Source organism: Parus major, chromosome Z (genome assembly GCF_001522545.3).
Source record: "Parus major isolate Abel chromosome Z, Parus_major1.1, whole genome shotgun sequence".
In the NCBI taxonomy this organism is placed as follows: Eukaryota; Metazoa; Chordata; class Aves; order Passeriformes; family Paridae; genus Parus; species Parus major.
In genome coordinates this window covers 68,904,413-68,928,139 of record NC_031799.1, presented here as the reverse complement: position 1 = coordinate 68,928,139, position 23,727 = coordinate 68,904,413, and the positions used below count along the sequence as shown (strand labels likewise).

The 23,727-nt window shown below is 40.0% G+C and overlaps 1 protein-coding gene across 9 annotated transcripts in view; it reads right to left on the bottom strand.

Annotated features, from left to right (window-relative positions):
- Positions 1 to 4,661: 4,661 nt before the first annotated feature.
- The window catches only part of APC (APC regulator of WNT signaling pathway), a 107,167-nt gene continuing 88,101 nt past the window's right edge, over positions 4,662 to 23,727 (bottom strand). For 8 of the 9 annotated variants that reach the window (XM_033520537.1, XM_015652873.2, XM_033520540.1 and 5 more), the window contains 3 exons: positions 22,283 to 22,399; positions 21,429 to 21,643; positions 4,662 to 20,910 (listed from right to left, as the gene is read on the bottom strand). In XM_033520537.1, coding sequence (XP_033376428.1) covers positions 14,349 to 20,910; positions 21,429 to 21,643; positions 22,283 to 22,399 — 6,894 coding nt within the window. In that variant the 3' untranslated portion in view covers positions 4,662 to 14,348. The remainder of the gene's footprint in view (positions 20,911 to 21,428; positions 21,644 to 22,282; positions 22,400 to 23,727) is intronic. The other variant, XM_033520541.1, reaches the window with a different exon arrangement.

Sequence of the window (23,727 nt, the reverse complement as noted above, 5' to 3'; positions counted from 1 at the left end):
GGAGCCCAGAGCCCTCGGAGTATGTTCGGAGGACGCCAAAGCGCCGTGTGGTGCCCTTCACTTACAGAGCCCTAGCGGTGTTTGAATCAAAGACCTATCTGAGAAGTGACGGGAAACGTTTATTTGGTAACACCACAGCTTCCTGTACAATTACATGAAAAAAATAGGCTGAAGCTTAAGGAAAGAGCTACGGGGTCAGTAGTGGGTTCGGTTCTGTGTCACACTTTCATTAAGGCTATGGATGAGGGGCAGATGAGGCAGCACCTGAGCGATGGTGACCCTTGCTGGTGGCACCGAGCTGTGAGGGGCTGATACACCCGAGGCGGTGCTGCCGTCCAGAGGGACCCGGACAGGCCGGAGAAAGGGGCTGACGGGAACCTCAAGCAGTTCAGCATGGGAAGAACCAAGTCCCGCAGCAGGGAACAATCCCAGGCACCAGCATGGGCTGGGAATGCCCAGCTGGGAAGCAGTTTGTCAGGAAAGCCCCTGGGCCTCCTGGTGGACCCTGATGCGGACATAGAGACAGCAATGTATCCCTGTGGCAAGGCCAGTGGTGTCTGGGTTGTTCCAGCAGAAGTGTTGCCAGCAGGGCAGGGGAGGTAATCCTGCCCCTCAGCACTGGGGAAGCCAGACCAGGAGTGCCAGACTCCCCAGGACAAGGCAGACACAGTCACAACGGACAAAGTCCAGTGAATGGTCACCAAGGTCACAGGGGACTGGAGCAGCTCATCCTGGAGAAGAGAAGGCTCAGGGGATCTCACCAACGTACACAAACACCTGCAGGAAAGGAGGATGGATCCAGGGTTTTTCCAGGGGTAAGCAGTAACAACACCAGAGACAATGGGCACACTCTGAAACACGGGAGGTTCCCTCTGAACATCAGGAAACTCCTTTGCCCTTTGAGAGTGACCGAGCACTGGCACAGGTTGCCCAGACAGGTGGCAGTATCTCCATCCTGGGAGATGCTGAAAAGCTGTATGGGAGTGATCCTTGACTACCAGCTCCTGGTCACCCTGCTGGAGCAGTGGTTGAACCAGATGACACCCAGAGGTCCCTGCCAGCTTCAACCATTCAGTCACCCTGTGAGTTTCACAGGTTATGTTTTGTGCACTGTTACACTCTTCATACAGCAGCAAGTACCAGGACAAAGAACTGAAGGTATCTATTCAGTATTTATCTGTGGTGGTGTATTTTTTTTTTTTTTTTATTTTTCTGCTCCAGCAACACATACAGCTGGCAACAAAATATTGAAGAGGGGATGCTAAGACCCAGTGCACACAGTGGTTTCCCCAGGGGAGAACTACAAGTACCATTCATTAAAACTTGAAAGAGTTAAGAGTTACAGAGAAGCTTCAGAAATAATCAGGGTGGCACAGATTAAAATGTTATCATCTATTCAGGCTTTTGAATGACAAGCAGTTTTGTTGTTTTCCGTCTTTGCTCTCATTCTGTCAGGATGAATGCACTGCACAAAGTACTGCAGAAAACACGAACAGCACAACTGTGCGGCATCAGCAGGGGCAGGCAGCTTTTTGAAGCATGACTGCAGCTGTCTGGGACCAGCTCAGCGACTTGGCAGCTCCACACAAACATGACTCAACAAGCTCCTCAGCTGAAAAACAAAGTTATGTAAATGAGGAATACTAGTTATGAAGTTTTTGATGCAATACTTGTCCAGTGCTAAAGACAGTTTTTTTGAGGGTTATCTCCAGACTATCATCAAACTGACTGACACAGAAGCAAGTGTAGCTTTTTAAGAGGTAATCCATTACAAATAATTACTTAGGTATTTTGTTGCTTAGCAACAAAATGTTCTCATTAGCAGTAGCTTGATAATGGATTTCCTGTGTTTTTCTTTATTTGCACAGTGTTTGTATTTTAAATTTCCATTACTTGCACACACTTGTCTTTCTATTGAATGACTTTTTATTGAGACCCCTACCACCTAAAAATTGTCAAGAGCTGCCATTACCTTGGGAGTTGTCCTGTTGTCCAGGTTGTCACTGCTTCAAACCATGCATCAACCAACAAGGGCAGAAGCTTCTTCTGCCAACTGCTGTCACTTGCTTTTAGCAAAATGGATTTGGGCTGTCGGGGAGGAGAGCAGTGTTAATGCACAGTGCGTGCACAGGGTAAACTATGGACAGACCAGGGTGCAATGTATTCAATATATGCAATATAATACTCTCTGTGGAGGCATGGGGTGTGCTTGAAATGTGGTCATCCTAAACCTTGTTACAAACCACACTTACTGCCATTTGAGGTTTGAACAATATGCATGGCCCCTTTCTTCTGGGACACAGAGGTCTGAACCCACCAAGAGGGTATTAACATAAATCTCCCTCTGCAGGACAGTGCTCTAGCAGGGTTTGAATCGAAGCACAAAGAAATTTATTTGGCATTGCCACAGCTTACTTTTTTTTAAATTGAAAATCAGGCTAAAACTTAATGAAAAAATACTAAAATTTACTTCGTACTATTCCCTTAGATTTCTGTCGTGGTCTTAGTTTCTCAGTTAGACTGTAAAGCAATTTCTGGTGCATCACCTTGAGAAACAGTGCTCTGAGAGTATGTTAAAGGCAGTGAACACTGCTGCAGTTTGTGAGTACCAGCATTGCATATTAAGATTGCCCTCAGTCCACCTGATTCAGGGCACTGAGAAAGGTTTTGTGTATTTTAATGTTGTTTTATTTGACAGTTGCATGTTATTTTTTTTCTTCAAATTCACACAGCTTTTAAATACCAACATATTAATGGTTTATCTTGTAAAACAACATTTAAATTTAGTATTGCAGAAAATACATAGCCTGTATCACAATTTGTGAAATACAAAGAATACAAAGACAAAAGATATTTTCCACATCATTTTCAGATGGAAAAATAATTAAAAAATTGTCAGAAATGGAGTTTGTGGAATTACAGATTGGATCACATGGCAAACATAACTGACCACACAGAGGAAACATGGGGTTTTTTTCCTGCAGATCTTCTTATTACTTACCAATCTCCTTTATAGGTGCTAGAATTCACCATATCTTGAAACCAGGATGCCTAAAATGAAGCAGTGAGATGTCAGTTTAATCCCCATCATCACTGTAGAATGACTTCATTGAGTATATAGCATCCAATCACTGCATTTGTTCTAGTGCCATAAGAAATACATTTCAAAGTTGAATTCTGCATATTTCCAGCCTGAGGAATTCAGAGACAGAAGTAGGTCACAAAGCATTCCAGCTCAGACACGCTGTAGCTGCATGCATTTCCTAACGATCTGCTGGCCCTGGACTCAGAAATGGAAAGAAGCACACAACACCTGACAGCTTTTAAACATTTTAAAGCTGTATGAAGAGAAGGTGCAATTGCTGGTGAGGATAGGACTTGTACACGTCTGCAGCAAAACATCAAAACTGCAGATAATGCCTTTGGAGAGTAGTAGCAGAGATACTGGTCTTGGAAAGCTGTGTGTAAGTTGTTGAAGTTATTCCATCTGTGGCCGCTGCAGTGGAAGGGAAGGGGCAGAGAATGAGAATTGCACTACAAAACCTTAAAAAGCAGAGAATTCTCTCTATATACACTGTCACTAGCAAGTCAGGTGTCCTGATTGAGACTATCTTTACTGTTAATGGTGTGTGAGGAAGAAAAATAACAAAAAAAATCCGCAACAGAAACCAAACAGAAAACTTCCCCAAACCTCAAAGGAAACCCATTCCCAAACAAAACAACCCCTCAACAAGAGCCCTGTACAAATACGAAATGGCAATTCAACGTGGTTGTGACAGATTGCTGCAATTCACCTGGGATAAATGCAAATGCCCTAACTGGAAGTGGGAGCCAAAGAAAATGGAGATGATTTGAGGTGACACAGTGTTTTTTACTGGAAGTGTCACATACACCTACTTATTCAGACCTTGCATCCATGTTCAATTTCTTCTCACTTGAGGTTACACTCCATAGTCTAAACATGCTAAAAATACCTATACATTAATAGGACTAGTGAAGTTTCAGGAGGCGGCAGATTTACAGCTGGATTGGTGGAACAGCTCTGTAGTGGACTGCAAATGAAATGCAGGGATGGCAGGGATGTAGAGGGAAATCTTCATTTGTTCAATGGTGTCCTGGGGTGACTTTATGATACTGGTATCCCCAATCATCTGGTTTATGTTATATATTAAGTTCTGCACCTTTAAGACTGGCTTTGAGAGCAAGAGAGGGGGAAGAAGAAGCGCACAGTGTGTTAAGGAAAACATCACTCCCCCACATCCCGGCTCTGGACTGTGGTGTCTGCAGCACGGACAGACAGCGGGACAGAGCTTCTCTCTGGTTTTTAGTTAGTTTTAGCTAGCTGAGGCAGAGGAGTTCCTTGGACCTTTTTTCCTTTTTTCTTGGATCTGTGCAAACCTGCTCTGGACTGAACACCCAGCCTAACCCCGGGAGCTCACGCCTGTGGCCCACTGGGGCCTGGGCCTCGGCACTTTCCAGCGCCGGAGGGACTGATAAGAACCTGAGTGAGCCGAGCTACACCACATGAAAAGGACTTTTCTTCCTAGATTTGCCATCCCATCGAACAGCAAGAGGTTTTATTATTTAATATTACTCAATTTCTGTTAAATAAACAGCTTTTTCCACTTCTCTCCACGGAATTTTTTTTATTTTTTTTTTTCTTCCCTTTCCCGGAGCAGTTAGTGGGGAGGGGCATTTCTCATTTGGAGTTTTCCTTCCTGATTTGCCCTAAACTAGGACAAATGGCTACTGAAGGTAAAGGGGGAACATGGGAAGAATTTTCTTCACAATTTTTGTAAATGAGAATTCCAGAAGGATATTTTTAAGTAAAATACAAGGGCTGGGAAAAAAATCCCACAGAACTTTCATTGTGAAAAATGGTTCATGAATTATGACTCAAGTTGGAAGTAACAGGCAGGTCTGTCCAACAGTGAATTTTCTACAGCATAGAGAGAAAATGATGCTGTCTTTAATTTAGTTTTCATTTTGCTGGTATTTACTTACCATGAAACTTCAACACACAGAATTAACCACACTAATTGGTCACGTTTATAAGACTGTATGCACCATTTTCCCAAATCAAGTGGCATCCCTACCCATGGCAGAGTTTCAACCCAGAACTGGATCATTTCTAAGGTCCCTTTCCTACTCAAGCCATTCTGTGACTTTAAATCCATAGACTGCCTTTCGGTTTTAACGATCCAGAATCCTGTCTGCTACATAAGTGCTTTCTGAAGAGGCACTACCTCATACTCATATGAACCAGCAGAAGCACCACTTCTGTTCATCTCAATGGCAGAGGACAATAAACGTCAATAGCTTATTTAAGGAGTGTGGGATGTTCTAAAGCCACTTGAGGCTTAAATGTCTCAATCTGTGTAAGTGCTGCACCACCAAGAGCAGCTAACAAGTGGCCTTGAAACAGCCAGCCTGATTTGTACAGTGTTTGGAGCTAAAAGTCTTTTGGAGTATGTCACCTAGATCCAAGCCTTGACTTGCATGAATTAATGTAGGAAGTAAGCAAACAATTTATACAGTGTTTCACTGAGATCCTGAGGGGAATGCCCTGCACCACATTGCCAAGAGTCTATCCAAATCCCTATTAACAGGCCACAATGGGATTGGCAAAGTGGAAGACCATGTATTTCTGTCATGGTGATACTGGTTGGTTGGTTCTTATTCCCCAGGACCGAGACTGATGAGAGAGAAGCTGTTTTCTCATCTTCAGGCTTAGTTGTTTATTCTTTTCTTATCTACATTACACATATACAGAGCACAAGGAGCTACATGCACTAAGATAGAAAGGTGCAAAATGGAGAACAAAGAATATCTCCAAGGTCTTTTATATGTCTATTTGTCCAATAATCAAATGCCAAGTAAGTTATTTTTCTTAGTGACCCAATGACCCAACACCTGTGTGCTGCACTGCAGAATTCTTTATCCAAGCCTTAGAAGATGAAGGAAGGAGAAAGGGACAACACCCTAAATCCTCCATGTTGTCTCTTATTCACTAATGCAGCTTGAACCCTGAACTTTAACTTTCTCACCCAGTGACTTAGGAAAACTCTATCCAACCTACACACTCACACTATTAGTTTATTTACTTAACTTTAAAAGCTGTCTCCATGGCGTTATGCTAAATGCAGTGCTCTCTTGAGTGTCAGAGCCAGGCACCACTGATAAGGGCCCATTTCTTGTGCCTCTGACCCCAGCAGATTTCTACCCATGTCTCACTCCTTCTGGTTGCAAAGACTATTTCTTAAGTACAGATCTGAGTTTTACACCCATTCTTTGTCCTTCTGTTTCAGCCTTGTAAAGCAGCTGACAGCTGTGTAAATTCACAGCTGTGTACAGCCAGCTTCCAAGATCTAAAGAAACCATCAGTCATCTTTGTGTGACACAATAATACAGTATTTGCACTGAATTCTTAGCTTTCACTTCAGCTAGATTTTCACTTCCAACAAGTCCAAATGATTTATGTTCCGGTTTTGGCTGCGATAGTTAATTTTCTTTCTAGTAAACAGTATAGTACTGTGTTTTGAATTTAGTATGAAAATGTTGAAAATGCACTGATGCTCTTGTTGCTAAATTAAGTTTCTCATGCTCTGCCAGGAAGAGAGCTGAGGAGCACAAGAAGTTGAGTAGGGGGACACATAAACTGGCCAAAGGGATATTCCAGACTTTACTGGCATCATGCTGAGGATATACCTGTGGAGAAAGTGGGCTGGAGGCTCATGCTCAGGGATTGCCTAGGAATCAGTCAGCAAGTGGTGAGCAACTGTATTGTGAGTAACTTGTTTTGTGTGTTCTCTATTATTTTGATGTATAATCACTATCATCATCATAATTTTCTTCCTTTTCTGTTTATTCAACTATCTTTAGCTGAATCTATGAGTTTTCTCATTTTTACTCTTCTGATTGTCTCCCCCATCCCACTGGAGGGGAGTGAGTGGCTGGGTAGTGCTTGGTTGCCAACTGTGGTTAAACAATGCCACTTAAAACACTTGTAAAGTGTCAAATAATCCATCACAGCTGTTCAGCTACTCAGTGTAGTAGGAAAAAAAAAAAAGGATGCCAACACTTCTTCACCACCCAATGTAATAACAAAATACTACAAAAATAATAAAAATTGGGAGTTTTCTCATAATTCATATTATGGCTTAATTTTTAGAACTGCTTTTGTACTCTTCCACATGTGATGTGTGCCATCGCAGACCTTAGCAATAGTCAGGTAAGATGCACAAGCCTTCCCCTGCTACCAATGTGCTTTTTGTACAGAGGATTGTTAGAGGAAAAAGGGCAGAATTAGGCTTAGCCTACTTTCATTTGTATTTAATAAAATCATCACTCAAAGTCTCCTTGTTTTCATGATCTCTACTGACTCTAAATTGCAGATGACAGTTATAAAGCTTTAAAAAATTATTATTCTTAATGAAACATTTACATTTCTAGCAAGGCAATTTCTTTTTCTGCATATAAACCAAAACTTAGGTGAATTTTTTTTCTAGAATGACTTGAAAATCAGATACCAGCTAATTAGTCCTCAAATTAGAACTCAATATGAAAAAGTGGTACAACTATTAGAAAACAAGGGATCTTAGTAATCAGCAACAATGCCCTTGTTTTAGTTTTAATACTTTAGTCAGTCTAAAGCGAACAGGGGAGTGTAAAATATGTACGTAAATGTATGTGTATGTGTATTGGGAATTAATCAACTTAGGTCCCTTGATAGTCTAATTGGGGACTAAAGAATTCATTCATTACAGGAAAGACTTTGTAATTAATAGTTTCTGCTGTGCTTATGAGTCTTAATGAAATAAGCCTTGTGAAACTTTTGTAAGAAAGGGATTATGGAATTACATTGTGTTAGATTTTGTTTTGTGCAGTTCCTTCTAAGGTGAAACATGGAAGAGAACAAAGAACTCTACTGGTAAGCCAGGTTTTCAAGCTTCTTTTTTCCACTTATCTATCTGAAACGTGATTATCACTAAAATGAAAATGAATGGGTTTTTTTAGAGCATTTGTTCTGGTATAATGAATTATTGAAGCGTCTTAACAACAAATTCCTTTTTAAATGAAATCATATTTCTAATACAGTGGACAGACACCTAACTTTCAGTAGTAGCCAAGAAAACAATTTCACTCTGACAAGGTGCAATCAGGAGGAAATTTTATGTAACACTGCAAGTAATAAATAAATTATGCATAGCAAGACTAAATTCAGAATAAGTGTACTGTGAAACAAAATACATTAGAATAACTGAAGAAATAATTAATTACAGAGTTAGGATATAAACAGTAATGCATCTCAGGCAGAAGCAAACAACAAAATTGAAGGAAAGATAATCGTGGGCTGAATTTGTTCAAGAGAAACAACATTTACAGGTGGGCAAATTCATCTTGTCTCACAGGATGACAGTTTACTTGCAGAGATCCAGCACAAGCTTTATTCATGTTAGACCCCACCAGAAAGGATGGCATTAGATATATTGTTTGTTTGTATGTCTTGAGCTCTCAACAGAAGTGCTTTTTATTGAGTGAACCAGCTCCCTCTTTATCTTCCTAAAATAGTAATTTCAATTCTACAGCCACTCAAGCAAAGGATATTTTCACAAACAGCAAAATTGGAATAATTTCTTTAAATCTTGAAGTCACAGAAATGCACTAATACATAAGCCTGTAACTGTGTGGAAATTTCCTAAGAAAGGTAATTTGCAAAACTATGCTAGGGAGGCGTTCCCCAATCTTAGAGTAAGTAAACAGCACATCTGGTAAACTGAAACTTGACAGTAGAAAATTCATCTTGGCATCACAAGTTAATTGACACCTGCATTAATTATGTTGTGAACTCTTAAAGCTCTTCTGCACCACACCAAATTCCCTTGCACTTCCAATATGTAACCAAACACAACACATAGCAGTTAACTTACCATTCTGACTAAAAACTCAACCTTAGCTACGTAACATTCTCTATAAACACATTTACAGATACAAACTGTTATTTTGCATATAGGAAACTATGATGCAGGAATCTTACTTCTACGTGTGATCTGAAATGAAACTGAAAATGGGAATCTCTTCTGGTTAAATGTCAAAGTGCAAAGGAGATGGCTGTGGAACCAGAGAGTGAACACACTTGGGTAATTTGGTATTAAGGAAGTCCTCGGAGTTTTAAACATGTGGAGAAAGTCATGCTTTACATTAACTGACACTTCTGATTCACAGCTTCATCCAAATCACACATCTCATCAAGAACAAAGCTGTCGCACAGGTGGATCCAACTTTGCAAGGCATTACAGTAGATGTAAGAAGTTATGTTTAGGTGGAAGTCTACCCGATTTTTAGTGCTCTTATGGCTGTTCATATTGTTTCATGAAAGCTAGATGGGAAGGACATCTGGGACATTTTCCAGATCATCTCTACAAGACTAACCTCATTAAGAAGGGGAGATGTTACCTCCCTCTTCAAGCCTCTTCTAGGAAAGAAATAGTTGCAATAAGTCTTTTTACTGGAAGGATTTACTTCACTGAGTTTAATATTGCAAATCTAAAAACTGTCTCCCAGATGTTTACATATGGTAGACTTTTTTTTTTTTTTGGGGGGGGGTGTATTTTTTGATTATTTTCACATCCATATACTGGTGTAATACTTCTGAAGTTAGTTGTCAGAATTTCCAGATTAAGGATTTACTCAAACGTAAGGTATTTAAATGCAAAGCACTAGAGGGCATTAGACAAAAATTCAGTTAATAAAAAAATAAAAATCCCATTTTAATTTGATTTTGCAGTGCCAAAATGAGTGAAGTTCTGAAACATGGCATATAGGCATAAAATTGCCTGTAACAGCTCGATCCAATGACCTCCAACAACAGAAACTATCCCAACCTCTTTCAACCAGTTCTAGCTGTTCTGTTTTCTTTTTTTGGTGGCTCAGGTGGCATTTGTCCAACTATGCACCAAGCAAATTCATGCAGTACTAATCCCACTATCCCCATCAGGGGAGCAGGTAAGAGGTGGGCAAGTCAACTGAAAGGTCACACAAGAGCCAGGATTAACAGCCAGGAGCATGGAATGGAGAAGAAAACTTCTTTGAACAGGACATGCCCTTTCTTCAGTTCTAGAATAGTATAGACTGTTATCTTTAAGAAGAAAGATGAAGCTAACACAGTTATCTTTCTTGGTGATATCAACTTGTTAAGAGGATCAAGGGGATGGATGGACAGCTATGAAGTACTCCTAAGAAGACATCAAACAATTCAGTTTTCAGATTAAGGTTCTGCAGTTTTGTGGTCTACTGGTATATTTCAAAAAAATGCCTCATTAATTTGTGCACAAGCTGTTTTCTCTCTGGTGCAGTTTATGTAATTTACTGAGGAAAAAAGTAAGTACATCCCTAGAACAACATGACTCTCTCTGAAACTGCCCCTTTTCTATCCCTCCTCCTTTACCAATGACAGTGCAGCTGACTTTCCCAAACCATCAGAAGTACTAGTCTATGCTGAAAATACTGCTGCTTACTGACATTTATAGCATAAATTATACTTGTATTCTGCAGCCAAGTCCTGCTTGAAACAATATTCCAGTCTCATTAGGAAACTGTGGCAAGGCTTTCAATTTTTTAGCTGTCGTATCTGACAGAGCTGTGAGCATTGCCTTTTATGAGCATTGCCTTTTATCTTTCAGGGGAAAATACTCTTGATAGAGAACTGCACATGAAAATATAAATAGATTAGTTCCCCTTTAAAGATTGCAATATTTAGTCAGAAGAGCTTACAAAGAAATTGAGCAGTGTGATGTGCCAGTGAGTGGCACACTGCAAGAAACAAAAATGGAAGCACATTTTAAAGAGTGAACTAATACAAACACAAATTGTGAGGAGGTCAGATCTCTGATTCTCACATCAAGAGGACAAAGATAGAAGACAGTCTGAAATGAGCTTTATGAGTTATTTTTCAGTAGAAACTGATTTTTAAGTATAAGTTTGGTATGCACTAGATATGATAAGCTAATTCAAGGACAGATAAAGGTCTGAGTCACAAATAAAAGTCACAAAAAAAATTCTACCAAAATTGGAAGAAATAAGGGCAGTGCATCCCAGAAGAACAGTAAATTGAGTCTTGGTTTCCTTAGCTCCTTCCTATTCTTTGTTTTGCCTTGACATAAATGTTCTCTTACCCGCTGTGGCGGGTATTTATTTATATTGAACTTCATACATACGGAACCAAGGAACAAGCAGCATAAATAAAATCTGACTATTGTGACTCTGACATCATTAACAAAATCCAAGACCAAATATACTTATTGCAACCATTTTTCATGTCTTTGATTTTATATTTCTGGGATCTGTATTTTAGTTAAGCTTATAGAATATAACTTTATATCCCCATCATAAATCAAACATCATGGATGTCTTTAAATATTCTGAAAGGCTCTTAGTGGATACTAAGTATTTTAGATAAAGAATCAGAGAAATGTAGATCTGGAAGAGATTTCAAAAGATCACCCATCTCTGCACACAGGCAATACGAAATATACTACAGTCCATCCCTATGAGATGTTTCATAGACCTCTTCTTAAAACTTCTATAATGGAAATTTAACAACTCCCATGGGAAGCATATTTTAGTGTATCACTACTCTTATAGTTGGAAAGTTTCTCTAGCCTGTCTTTGCTACAAATATAGGTTTACTCAAGTGGATACTAAGAGAAACTTTCCAATTATAATGATCATGAAGTATCCCCAAGTCTATATCAAGAAGCCACTATAATTTTCAAAGACATTCTGGTGTTTGATACGCATACAATTATTTATAGTTTCACGTTATCTTTTGATTAAAAAAACTTATTTCAGTCATTTTTCAGTAACAGAACAGAACAGAATTCAGTTTAGTAACTGAACAGAATTCAGTAAACCAGAATTTCTTTTCTGAGACTGAGTTTACCATTAACTCTTAAATTGACAGGACAAATGTGTAATGCCGGTGTTAAACAACTATTCTGGATTATGCAATATATTTTTGTATTAGTTGTTAAAAGCCCAGCACAAAATAATGATAAAAAAAAAATCAAAACATTTACAACAAAAGTGGTCTTTCATTTGAAACTCAAGGATGGAGTTCCATATTCTACTCCAGCAGGAAGCCCCGACTTTAAACACATGACATAATCTGTTTCTATCTAATCTTTAAAAGGACACTAAGATTCATTCATATTAGAAGTTTAATGAAGATACGGTATGCAAAATATTTCAAATGCTAACAAGAGGGGTGCTGCTTTTTAACAGGTTCACAAGGTGATACAGGAACATGGCATATCTCTAAGTAAATCTGACAGGAAGCAAAGAACAAAAGAGCAAGTAAGATACCACTTCTGCCAAACAGGTGTTTTTGGTACTGGTGTTAGTATAAATTGACTTCTGTCTGCTGATAGTGTCTTGATTGTGTTTCTAAATCAGTGCATGATTTATAAAGAATTCAATTGATTAATTTCAGTATCAGAAGTACAAAAGCCATAGAAGTGATAAACTCCGCACCTGTGTTAAAGCTACCATAAAGGTAAATTGCTCTATTTCAGGGCTTCCTGAAATCAGGGCATTCTGACGTATCAGTTATTTAGAAAGTTACCTGTAGAACAGTCCAGTTGAGATACAACAGAACTGATATACCATTGCATTTCATGGTTTGTTCAAACATGCACAGAATGGTTAATGTTCTGTTCTCATGTTTCTACTTGGAAGTAACCCTCATCTAAATTCAGACTATATTTATATTTTTAAAGCACAAATCTGTTTTCTTTCAGCATTGTTCTAGCGCAAGCTATATCTGCATCAGAAAGGCTCAAGGCAGCAAATGTCATGTTTTGCATAAAATCCTTTTTCTACTGCGGTAACAAATTTCTTGCTGCCATGGGATTTTTATGATATTTTTCCCTTCATAATTTTTTAAAAAATAAATTAAAAAAAAGCACATAGAGCGCAAATAGAAGCAAAATTTCATCTTATAGTCACTATTTCACATTCTACATTATATCCCCAATCAAAACATTAGTTTTACAATTTGTATACAATATTATTTGTATACAATTATTTGTATTATTTGTATACATTATTATTTCAGGCTTGCAGTCATGAGAACAATTATACTGCATGGCTACTGGAAATACCCTGCCTTTAGCCTTGTTATGCACCTGAGATGTGTGAAACTGTCTCAATTACAAAATATATTACAGAAGACCTGGGGCCTGATCCTGCAAATGTTAAAAGTATCCTACAACAGCCATTTGCCAGTGATAAGGAAGAAACTATACTGGAGGTGCAGGATTATCCCAAATCAGGCCTTAAGTGCATACAACCACATTATATGGTGACATCTCAAATTAAAATCCTGTCTTTTTATGTAATACAGAAGTAACACACACAACTTACATATAGTAATAATTTATTCTGAAATGTTCATTTTAGTCTCTGTTGAGGCATCACCCACGTCTCATTAATAAAAGAGCAGCCATCTCACCTCAAATACCAGAATATACAACAAGTTACAGCATAGCAAAAAAATTCTACCTACTTTAAGATAAAATTTAATTCAGGTAAAATAATTTTGTTCAAACTTTTACAGTTACACAGGTGGGGTTTTTTTTGTTTTGTTTTTTTCTTTTTCAGAGCACAAAGAAATTGTAAATTGTTACACTGTAACTATCTATGCACATTATGTGACCACAGAAATGTTAATCATTACTTCATAAAATGAACCATCAGTTCCATTCATGCAGAAAAGCAGGCTAGGAAAGCTTGTTCAGCGGAAACCATATTACTGTGAATTTCACAGCCACATGATTAATTATTGGGTTAGATAAATTCACAAATACTAAACATGAGTATATTTTTTTGCATAAATAATACCAATTCTTCCCTGATGTAGTTTAGTTGGTCTGTAATCTAGAAATTATTGGTATAGCAATATGACTGCATCATTTCTATCTGTGCTATTCCATGATTTCAATGACAAGCAATATTCAAAGGATAATGGGATGGGATGCGTGTTAAACATGGGAATACATGTCAAACATACTGTACAAATACACTCGCGTTAGCAACTTTATTCCAAACTGTCAATCAGGTGTTCCTGCAAAATATCACTAGTGGAGACGAAGTATACTATCAAATATGGCTTCCAGAACAAGGACAATCTAACAAGAATCAAAGCTATTTACAACAAATAAAAACAAACAAACAAACAAATCAATCCCCTTTTTTTTTTGTTTCATTTGAAACAAAGTTTCTAAGTAGCTGCTGTATATAATACATCAGTTTTTTGTGGTTTCTTTTTTTTTTTTTTTTTTTTGTTGCACTTAAACAGAAGTTACCAGGTAAGAGCCAGAGTGACGTTTAGGGCTTTGTGTTCCACTGGAGTCAGTGTTTTCAGACTTGGTGTCGCGTTTCTTGGTGCTGTTATTCACTGGGGTTGGGATCTGTGAGGGCCGTGCAGAACTATTGTCCACACTGCTCTTCCTGCGGCTCGGGTTGTAGTTGAAAGGAGTCACCCTTGCTGCCACAGCACCGATGGGGGAGCTGTGCTTGCTTGAGCTACTGGAACTGAATGGAGTACGCTCACTTACAGAACTTTCGTTAATTTCTGGTCCAGGGACGGGATTATTCTGCAGAGGCTTTGTTTCAGTGCCTTTCTTGTCTGGACTGTCTATCTGAAAGAAAGAGTTCAGACGGTTTTCTAAGCCAGCGGTACGAACAGGAACACCTCCATTCCCTGCGGTTTGCTTTTCTTGAATCTCTTTAGGATCTTTACCATTCATACCCCCTTTCTCTGAAACACTGTCAATAACAGGGGGAGTATTTCCAGTTGGGGACCTTCCAGATCGAGGGTTGTTAATTGGGCAGTCCTCTATCCTTACCCACACATCCTCTGTCTTAGAGACAGCTGGAGCCATCTGATAGATGAGGGTTTTGGAATCAGAGCCATTTGTGGCACCCGAAGAAGAATGCTGAGAATCATTCATTATCTGAGGAATTTCATTTTCTTTTATTTTTCTCCAAGTACCTTTTGCTGGTGCTTGGCTTTCTTTACTTTGCTTGTGTCCAGGAAGGGAACCTCCATGCTGCTTTTCGTCTTCACTTTTTGCCTTTTCACTGGATTCTGAAGAAGCTGACAGAATTGAGGAGGAACTTCCAGTTCTTCGCCAAGTGCTTACACGAGGAAGTGATGAGGAATGCTTACTGTGCTCACGCTTCCATGTTCCTGATCTATTAATCAGCAGCCTAGATGGACTCTCAGAATGGGAACGAGCTATGTCATGACGCTTTGCTGGTCTCCCATCATATTCTATAGTAGGGCTCTGATTAGGGGCTAATTTTCGCCAACCACTACTCTGGGCGGGTGAATGAGTAGATAAAGACATATCAGGAAGAGAAGGACTTAAAACTGGGGTCTGCAGTTGGGATCTTGTGGGAGAATCTGGCCTGGATGGCGACAGAGATTCAAATGAAGCTGACTCTTCTAACTTCCGTCTTAGAGTCGGGCTTGGAGCCTCTTTAATAAAAGTTGACTGACGAACGAGAACAGGTCTCTCAGATCTGTCAGATTCACTTCCACTAGACTTTGTGGATGACATTCTGGATAGGTCAGTCTTTTTGTTGGATCCACCAGTGCTGAGAGTTTGGTTTAACCCCTTTGAAGCAGATTCACTTCGTGGAATGCTACTGGTACTCTTAGGTAAGGCAGTTTGCTTTGTAAGGTTTTGCTGGCTCATCTGCCTGCCTGGTGGTGTGTATGACATTCTACCTGAACTTGAGGATTTAGTTGAAGCTGTGCTAGGAGATGATGTTCTTGGCAACTGTGATAGTTTGTTGGGAGGACTGATACCATTTCTTCCAGGGGAAATGGAGTTTCGTCCAGGAGATTGCAAAGGCCTACTTAATGGCTGCTGTTGAGGTCTAGAAGGAGTGGAGTCTCTAGATCCTGATCTAGAAGGTCCTTTACTTGATGCACTCTGGTTCAACCCTGATGGTTGCCTAGTCACAGGAGCTGGCTCGGGTTTCACTGATGATTTGGCTCCTCTAGGAGAACTAGTCAAACTTTGGCCTTCACTAGGACTCTTAGAGTTCATGTTTTTGAGTGGGGGTCCTTTTTTGGAAACAGGACTAGTACTTGAAGAACTGTTTCGAACTCCTGGAATATGGATCATTGTTCTGCCACGTGAAATTGAAGGCACACTTGTCTGTTGTGGTTGCTTCAAACTTGAAACTTCTGAATTGGAGCGTGCTTTTCCTGTGATCATACTTTTATACACTTTCTTCCCTCCTTTGATTCCCCTACTTTCTGATTCTACTTTTTTAGACTCCAGTGTACTCTTCTCTCCTGGCTTAATAATTCTTGGACCTTTATTACTAGTGAAAGGTTTTTCTTCTTGGTCTGGGGTAAGATGAAACGGTGACCCTAGAGATATACCAGATTTTAATGAAAGGATAGAGTCAGAGTCTGATGAAGCTTGTCTAGACAATGATGCAGCAGCTGCAGCTTGATGCAAGCTACTAACTATAGAATTTGCACCTTCTTGTATAGCTTTCCAGTCAAAGTTCTCCGAATCAGGTGAAAAACCATGTTCTGAATCTGGCCTCTGTATCTCTCTCAAATCCAGTGTTAAATCTTCTGCTAGTATACTGCCTGTGTTCCTGGAATTATTTTTTTCACCATCACTCTTCATTCTTGAGGGCTTTTTCTTTTTAGGCATAGCAGAACTAATACATTCCTGCAGAAGATCATCTTCTGAGTCAATGCTAAGAGAACTCAAAGAGCTGTTTCTAGAGAAGCACACAGGAGTATCTTCAACATGAAATGATTTAGGTGCATAACCAGAAGTCTGTGGTCTGTTGGATTCCACCTGTGGCTCAGGAGCCTCGGGACATTTTGCAGGTTCCCCTTCTTTGTTGTTGTTGTTTTCTTGATCAATATCACTGAGGGAGCTAAGAGACGAATTGCGAGAAAAACAAACAGGTGTGTTTTCAATAGCAAAATTTTGCATTTTCTCATCTGTAGCTGCTCCTCTGTCTGGAATATCTTTAGTTGACTGAGAGAAAGTTTTTGTCTGACTTCTGCCAGCATGTTTTTGACAAACTTGTGTCCTCTTACTTGGCTGCTGATTTGAAGAAGACTCTTCTGCATTAGAGCACTCTTTACCTTCTGTTTCCTTTCCTTCTTTTCCTTTTCTTAATTCTGCCTTCTCTCTTGAAAGATCAACATCATCATCATCAAAATCTAAAGAACTCAGGGAATCATTCCGTGAAAAACAGTAAGGAGTTCCCTCAATAGGTGTGTAATGATGAGGGGAATCAAATGCAAAGCTTCCTCTTACACGCTCTTCGTTATTTGGCAATTTGTCATGAAAATCTCTTGAATTATTTTTAAGGTTCTGTTTCTTTGCATCTCTGTTCTCTGGATAGCCTCTTTCATTACTAGCACTGCTTTTAGGCTCTGTGCTTTTTCGCATGCGTGCTCTGTATTCATTGTTTTGAGAAACAGGCTTTACTGGTGATGTTGGCTTCTTTTTCTCACCTTCTGCTTGGTTTTTATTAACTGGAGATGAAGATGCTTGTTGAATTTGATCCATTATCTTCTTCACTCTGAAAGGTTTGTGGCTTTTTCCTTTTGGCATAGCTGAGTTAATGCACTCAGCCAAAATATCACCCTCTTCTGTTTTGTCGTCATCCAGGCCAAGGGGAGTCACAGCTGAGCTTTTTGCTCTCTGAGAATCATCAGTACTTCTTCCTTCTGTAGGAATGGTGTCCCGCTTTTCAAACTCCCCTGACTCTGCTCCCACACCTACATTGTCTGCATTGGCCAACTCACTTGGGGGTGATTCTATTGTCAGGTCACTCAGAGATGTGGCTGTTGAAAAATTTATTGGTGTACCCTCAACACAATATACCCGTGGCATATCATCTCCTGGTGTAAAAGTCACGTGCTTTTGCGATTGCAGTCTGCTTTGTGAAGGCAAAAGTTTGTAAACTGGCAACTGGCTGGGCTTTCTGGCTACAGGAGGAGGTATTTTTGGAGCAGATGCTTGAGAAGGCTTTTTGGTTTTACGTGAAGACTTCGTAGGCATTGCAGAAATAATACACGCTTCCAGTATTTCAATATCATCATCAGAATCATCCAAAATGTCTTTTTCTGCTTCAGCTGGCTTCTCTGCTTTCTTCTCCTGGTTATCCTTTGTATCATCTGACTGTTCAGGTTCTGCTTCGTTTCCATGCTCGTTCTCATGAACTGGAGGCATAATTCTTAACTCTGCATCTTTCTGTATAAATGGCTCATCAAGGCTCAGAGCACTCAGGCTAGAAGAGCAAGAAAACCCATCTGGTGTGCTTTCTGTGGCAAAATGTAATAGTGTATCAGCATCTGGCAGTACCTGAACTCTTTGAACAGCTGCATTTACAGCTGCATGTCTAGGACCAGGTTCTCTCTTCTCTGTAGTGGTTGTTTTTCCTTTAGGTACCTCTCTTTTTACCTGAACTCCTTGAGCAGGTGGTGGTGTTTTACTTCTGCTTGGAGGCATTGTTTGTCCAGGGCTGTCTGGAAGGTCACTGGGACTTATAATACCACTTACTATTCCACTGCAAGGCTCACTTTGAACTGAACTAGCAATTGAACGGCTTTCAAAACTATCCAGGGAACTTACAGAAGTACATCTGCTGAACATGAGTGGTGTTTCCTGTACATAATGTTCTGGTGGGCTTTTAGGAGTTTGGGCACCACTCTTTGAGGGAGATTTGGCACCTGAAGAAAATTCAACAGCTTTATGTCTAGAGGAATCAGAAGGAGACAAGCTAGAAGTCTGAAGTCTAGTGGATTTTGTTCTGATGTGTTGTGCTGTTGATGCAATTTCACTTGCTGCACCTTCTGTAGGTAGAGCCCCATTGTTCTCCTTCAGTTCTGCAATCTGCAGTGTGTTATTGGCATCTGTGCCACGTGTGGATTGATCACGTCCTATTTCATCTTCAGCTGATGACAAGGATGACAAAGAGCTACACCTTGAAAAACATATTGGGGTATCTTCCACGCAGTAAGTTTGTATAGTTTCCTGATTAATAGAGGGAGTCTTAGAGGAGGCGTTTTTCTGTGCATGACCACTTCTGCTCTGTGCAGAGCTTGGGTGAAGCTGGTTCTGCCTCTTTGAACCAGCTGAGGGGGCTGATGTGCTCCCACTGCTTGGGGTAATATGGTCAGTTTTACTGAGTTGCACTGAAGAAGTCTTTGGAAAAGTAAAAGATGGTTTCTGAGAAGGTGCTGGAACTTCTGTTGAGTATTTTAAACTATAGTCAATAGGCTGATCAACATGATGTTCCTCTTCATTGTACTTTATGCTGTAATTAGTTGGTCTGTCTTCCTCTTCATGTTGTTCCTCCTCAGAATAACGTTCACTATAGTTGGTTGGCTTATCATCATCATAATCATCAACCTGGCACAAGGACTGATTTACTTTCTGATTAATTCCAAGAGTTGGGCCTACTCTGTTCTGCTCTGAACCACTGGACCCTCTTGATCTAAAGGAAGAAACACACTCCTGCTGTCCAAAAGGTGTCTGATATTTCATGTGTTTATCATCTCCACTTTCAGTGTACACAGGGTAGGCTGCATTTTGGTTCCTTGACTGTCTTTGCTCGTTTTGTTTCATTTCATCATCTATTATATGCTTAGGCCTTGCCCATCTTTCATTCTGGGAGGGACTTTGCCTTCCAGAATTTAACTGCTCATCTGAGTATTTAAGACTATAATTAATAGGTGTGTCTAGTTCTCCATCATTGTCATCCATGTGATTTGCACTATGAATCTTGTGTGCCAAGTCAGCTGGATATTGGCCGTAACTACAGAATTTACTTTCATCATCTTCGGAGTAAGACTCAATGGAAGGTTTCATTTGGCCTCTCTTACCATAGCCATCACTGCTACTGACACTATTTAAACTATCATTTGAAGCTCTTTTGTATTCCACTTTTGTATAAGGCACAGGACATGTCCTGTTTGAGTTCTCAGATTTTGGAAAGTATGTGTTTGAGTGAGTATGGGCAGAGGAGGATCTTCTCTGGGCATTTCTGTCTTCCGTCAAACAGTGTATTTCAGAAGTGGAACCAGAACCTCTGTCTTCCTGTGGAATGTGCATGCTTGTTACTTCTTCCATAACTTTGGCAATCTGAGCTGCAGCAGTAGAAATCTGCATTCCTATTCTCTTAGCAGAATTCCCAGTATTCTCTGCAGCTTGATGATAGGTGTTTAAACCTACCGTTCGATCCCTTTCAACACTCCTGTCTTTCTCAGATCGAGAATTTTCTGCATTTCCTCTACTGGAAGAGGAGGAGCCAGGCAATACTGTAGTATTCACATATGGTGAGAGCACAGTCATATTGCCAGCATTAAAGCTCTCTGACCTGCACACCCCATCGTCGTGGCGGCTGGCGTCCAGGACATACTCACTGTATATATTTTGCTTATGTCTCTGCTTATTGCGGTGAGATGTTTTCGGGCTTAAGTTATCAATGTTGTCAAAAGTCTCTGATAAATGCTGAGCATCTAATTCTGCTTCCAGTGCCTTTTGCTTTCTGACATGGAGGGATGGGAGGCTTGATCCTGGAGACATAATGTTGGCATCCTTGTACTTTGCTGGCCTGTTTGCCATGAGGTTCCGTAGAGCTGCGGCACTACCCATGGCTATCATTTTATGTTTTGAATGTATCAGGTTTTTCAGCATGCTCACGGCTCCCATGTCCCACAGCGCCTCCTGATCCTTTGCATTTCGAGCAGAGAGATTCCACAGGGTCCCACATGCGTTACTAACTATTGTCAAACTGTGTGACTTCAAGTGTTGTAACAAGGTTTGTAAGCAGCTGTTCTCTCGCAAGATTTGCCTGGTGTTGAGTAATTGAAAACAAACATCTGTAAGTTGCATTTCAAAATGGTAAAAGACAAAGCAAAAAAGAAACCTATTATTCTAGAAATGAGTATTGCCCTTAGAAAGGATAATTAAGAATTCTCCATTGCAAATAACTCGTATTTCCACTAGCTTTTATCTGAATGCTAGACAAATCCTATTGAAAATATGAAATATGAATAGTTAGCTTTTACTACAGTTCCCCATTAACAAGCAACAGCTCTTAATCTGTTTGCATATTCCTGTTATGTAAGTGAAATAACCACTTTATCAAATGTACTACAAATTAACTGTTTTTAGTTACTATACTTAATGCATGCATTCATATTAAGGCTTGGTCACAGAAACGATCTGCTAAATATACATATTTATACATAAAAATAATATATAAATAATACATAATAATAATATATGTTTTATACACACATATATATATATAAATATGTATATAAATATACATGTGGAACCGCTAAAAATTGTCAGAAGTGTACCTACCTATGGTCCTCATTAGTAGCGATTAAGCTAGAAACATTTCTTAGTATTCCTCCTCCACTTTCTATGATGGCTAAAGTGTTTGTTTGGCTCCGGTATGTCAGTGTGCCAACCAGAAATGCAAGAGCACCATCAACAGCGCATATGTCAGCTTTGTTCCCAGTGCAGTGTGCTGACAAATTCCATAAGGCACTCAGAACGCTTTTCAGGGTGGATTCCTAGGAAAAGAGCAACATGGCAGGTGAAGTTTTCAGTTATTGACCCAGAACTCTCAGAAACACATTAAATTAGCTTGTAGGGGCTGTGTACATTCTAGTTCTGCTCTGGGGTGGTAAGCTGGGTGCAGGCAGCACTGCACACTTTTGTTCACTTTGTTCCTTCCTTCAACCATGGATTTGGGACTGCCTGCCCCAGAGGTATCACAAATATGTGCCTCAATACTTGCTGCCACAATCACAGAAAGGGCTTGAAGATCAGTTGGCAGGAGTCTCTGGGATGGAATACACACCCATCTACACACTAAAGAAGTGGTAGATAACAACTAACTAACTGGAAATAGCTTTTATTAAATGACAAAATTATAAAAAATACTATTTTAACAGTACAGATCATGAAAATGAAAAGCAAAAGCAGTCAACCCTCATAAATAAAATCAGATCAATATTAGTTTTGGGATGCCATTGCTCCACTGCAGTCTGCTGTCATGTTAAATCAAATTCTTGTTCAAAGCAAATGACCTGAACCACATCAACTATTTGACCAACTGGTGTTACCAAAAATGGTCAAACAATATTAGTGTTTTGTGTAGAATAAATGCCATCTCTCAAAAATTCAATTTAATCACTTATAGAAGATACCTTCTTAACTTCTAAAGCACATTCCATCAATGCTTTCACACTTCCAACTTCTCTAAGAGTCTTTTTACTGTTTACATCTGCTCGCCAGGACAAGTTCCTCAACACACTTGCAATGACCTGCAAAATGTGAAAGAAAAACAACATATTTCAAGATAGATACTTTTTTAGCAGGTTATCCGACTTTCCTCATGGACTTGTCACGTTCAGTTACTGACCTAAAATTTGCTAACATCTGCTTTTTGTTGTATTGTCTGCTAGACTGGTCTAATGTTTCAGCATCAACTTTGATCAAAGGTACTAGCTCCTGTGTATTGGTACTTGAAACAGAGATTTGAAATCACGTTCCCTGCTTCCCACACCAGTAGAATATTTGTAGATATTTTTTCTCAACTCATATGTCTGTTCTAGAGTTGCATCATTTCAGGGGAGACATTTATATAATATTTTTCTCTTGTTTTTCCACTTAGAGAATAGAAGAATATAATTTGCCTGTCTCAGATGGTATGATTATTCTGGAGTTTATAAAGCTCTTTCAAGTCTTTTTAAAATACACTGCCTTTTGCAAGCAGAATGGTTATCTCCAGAAGATGTCCTTGTACTTGGCACCAGTTAGACCAAGGTTGTCATTGTAGTGGACAGTCATTGCACGTTAAACTCCACCCATTCATGAGCAGCTGTAAGCATGCATATCCCTCATGAAATGGATTTGATAGCAAACTTTTGCTTATGGATGTTCTCATTGTCACAGAAGTGCAGAAACTTTAGTTTTTTTAGCACACAAGGAGTGTGTGTTCCCTTGTTCACCCCTCCAGTGGAGTGCAGGGAGCCAGTGGCTCATGGAAGGGCCTGGGAATGCCCTGCTCTGGCTGCTCCCACCAGCCCATCAGAGCCCACCCTGACACAGCCAGAGGAGCACAGGAGCCCAAAGCCAGGTAGGAACTGTGCCCTGTCCAGGCTCTTCCCAGACTCTCACAGGGAACTCACCACCCCATGGCCCAGCTATGACACTCAGGGTACTCAAAGGGAACTCTCTGCCCCTTTTGTAGGGGATGTGGGACACTTTGTGGGATCCAGGGAAAGAGTATTCTGGAACTGTAGAACACTTATTGCAGGATAGCAGGACCCAAAGGTTTCAAAGGCTGGAAAACAGATGGATTGAGGTGATCTTTCAGCAAAGGAAAGCACAGAGGACCGAAAGGCACAGTGACACCTGAACAGCTGATTGTCTGATCCAGTTGTGTGGACATGCCTTCTGAGTACATTCAGTCTCATATTCTTACTAAATCCCATTTATAACTTGTCCTGAGTGGAGGACTTCTGCTCTGTGTGTCATTGTGGTGTCTACGTGTTAGTGGCTGGAGACATCCTGGAGGGGGATCAGGGGGCCCATGGAGCTGTGGCTCTCCTTCCAAGAATATTTAATACCTGTCCTAATATCCCAGAGT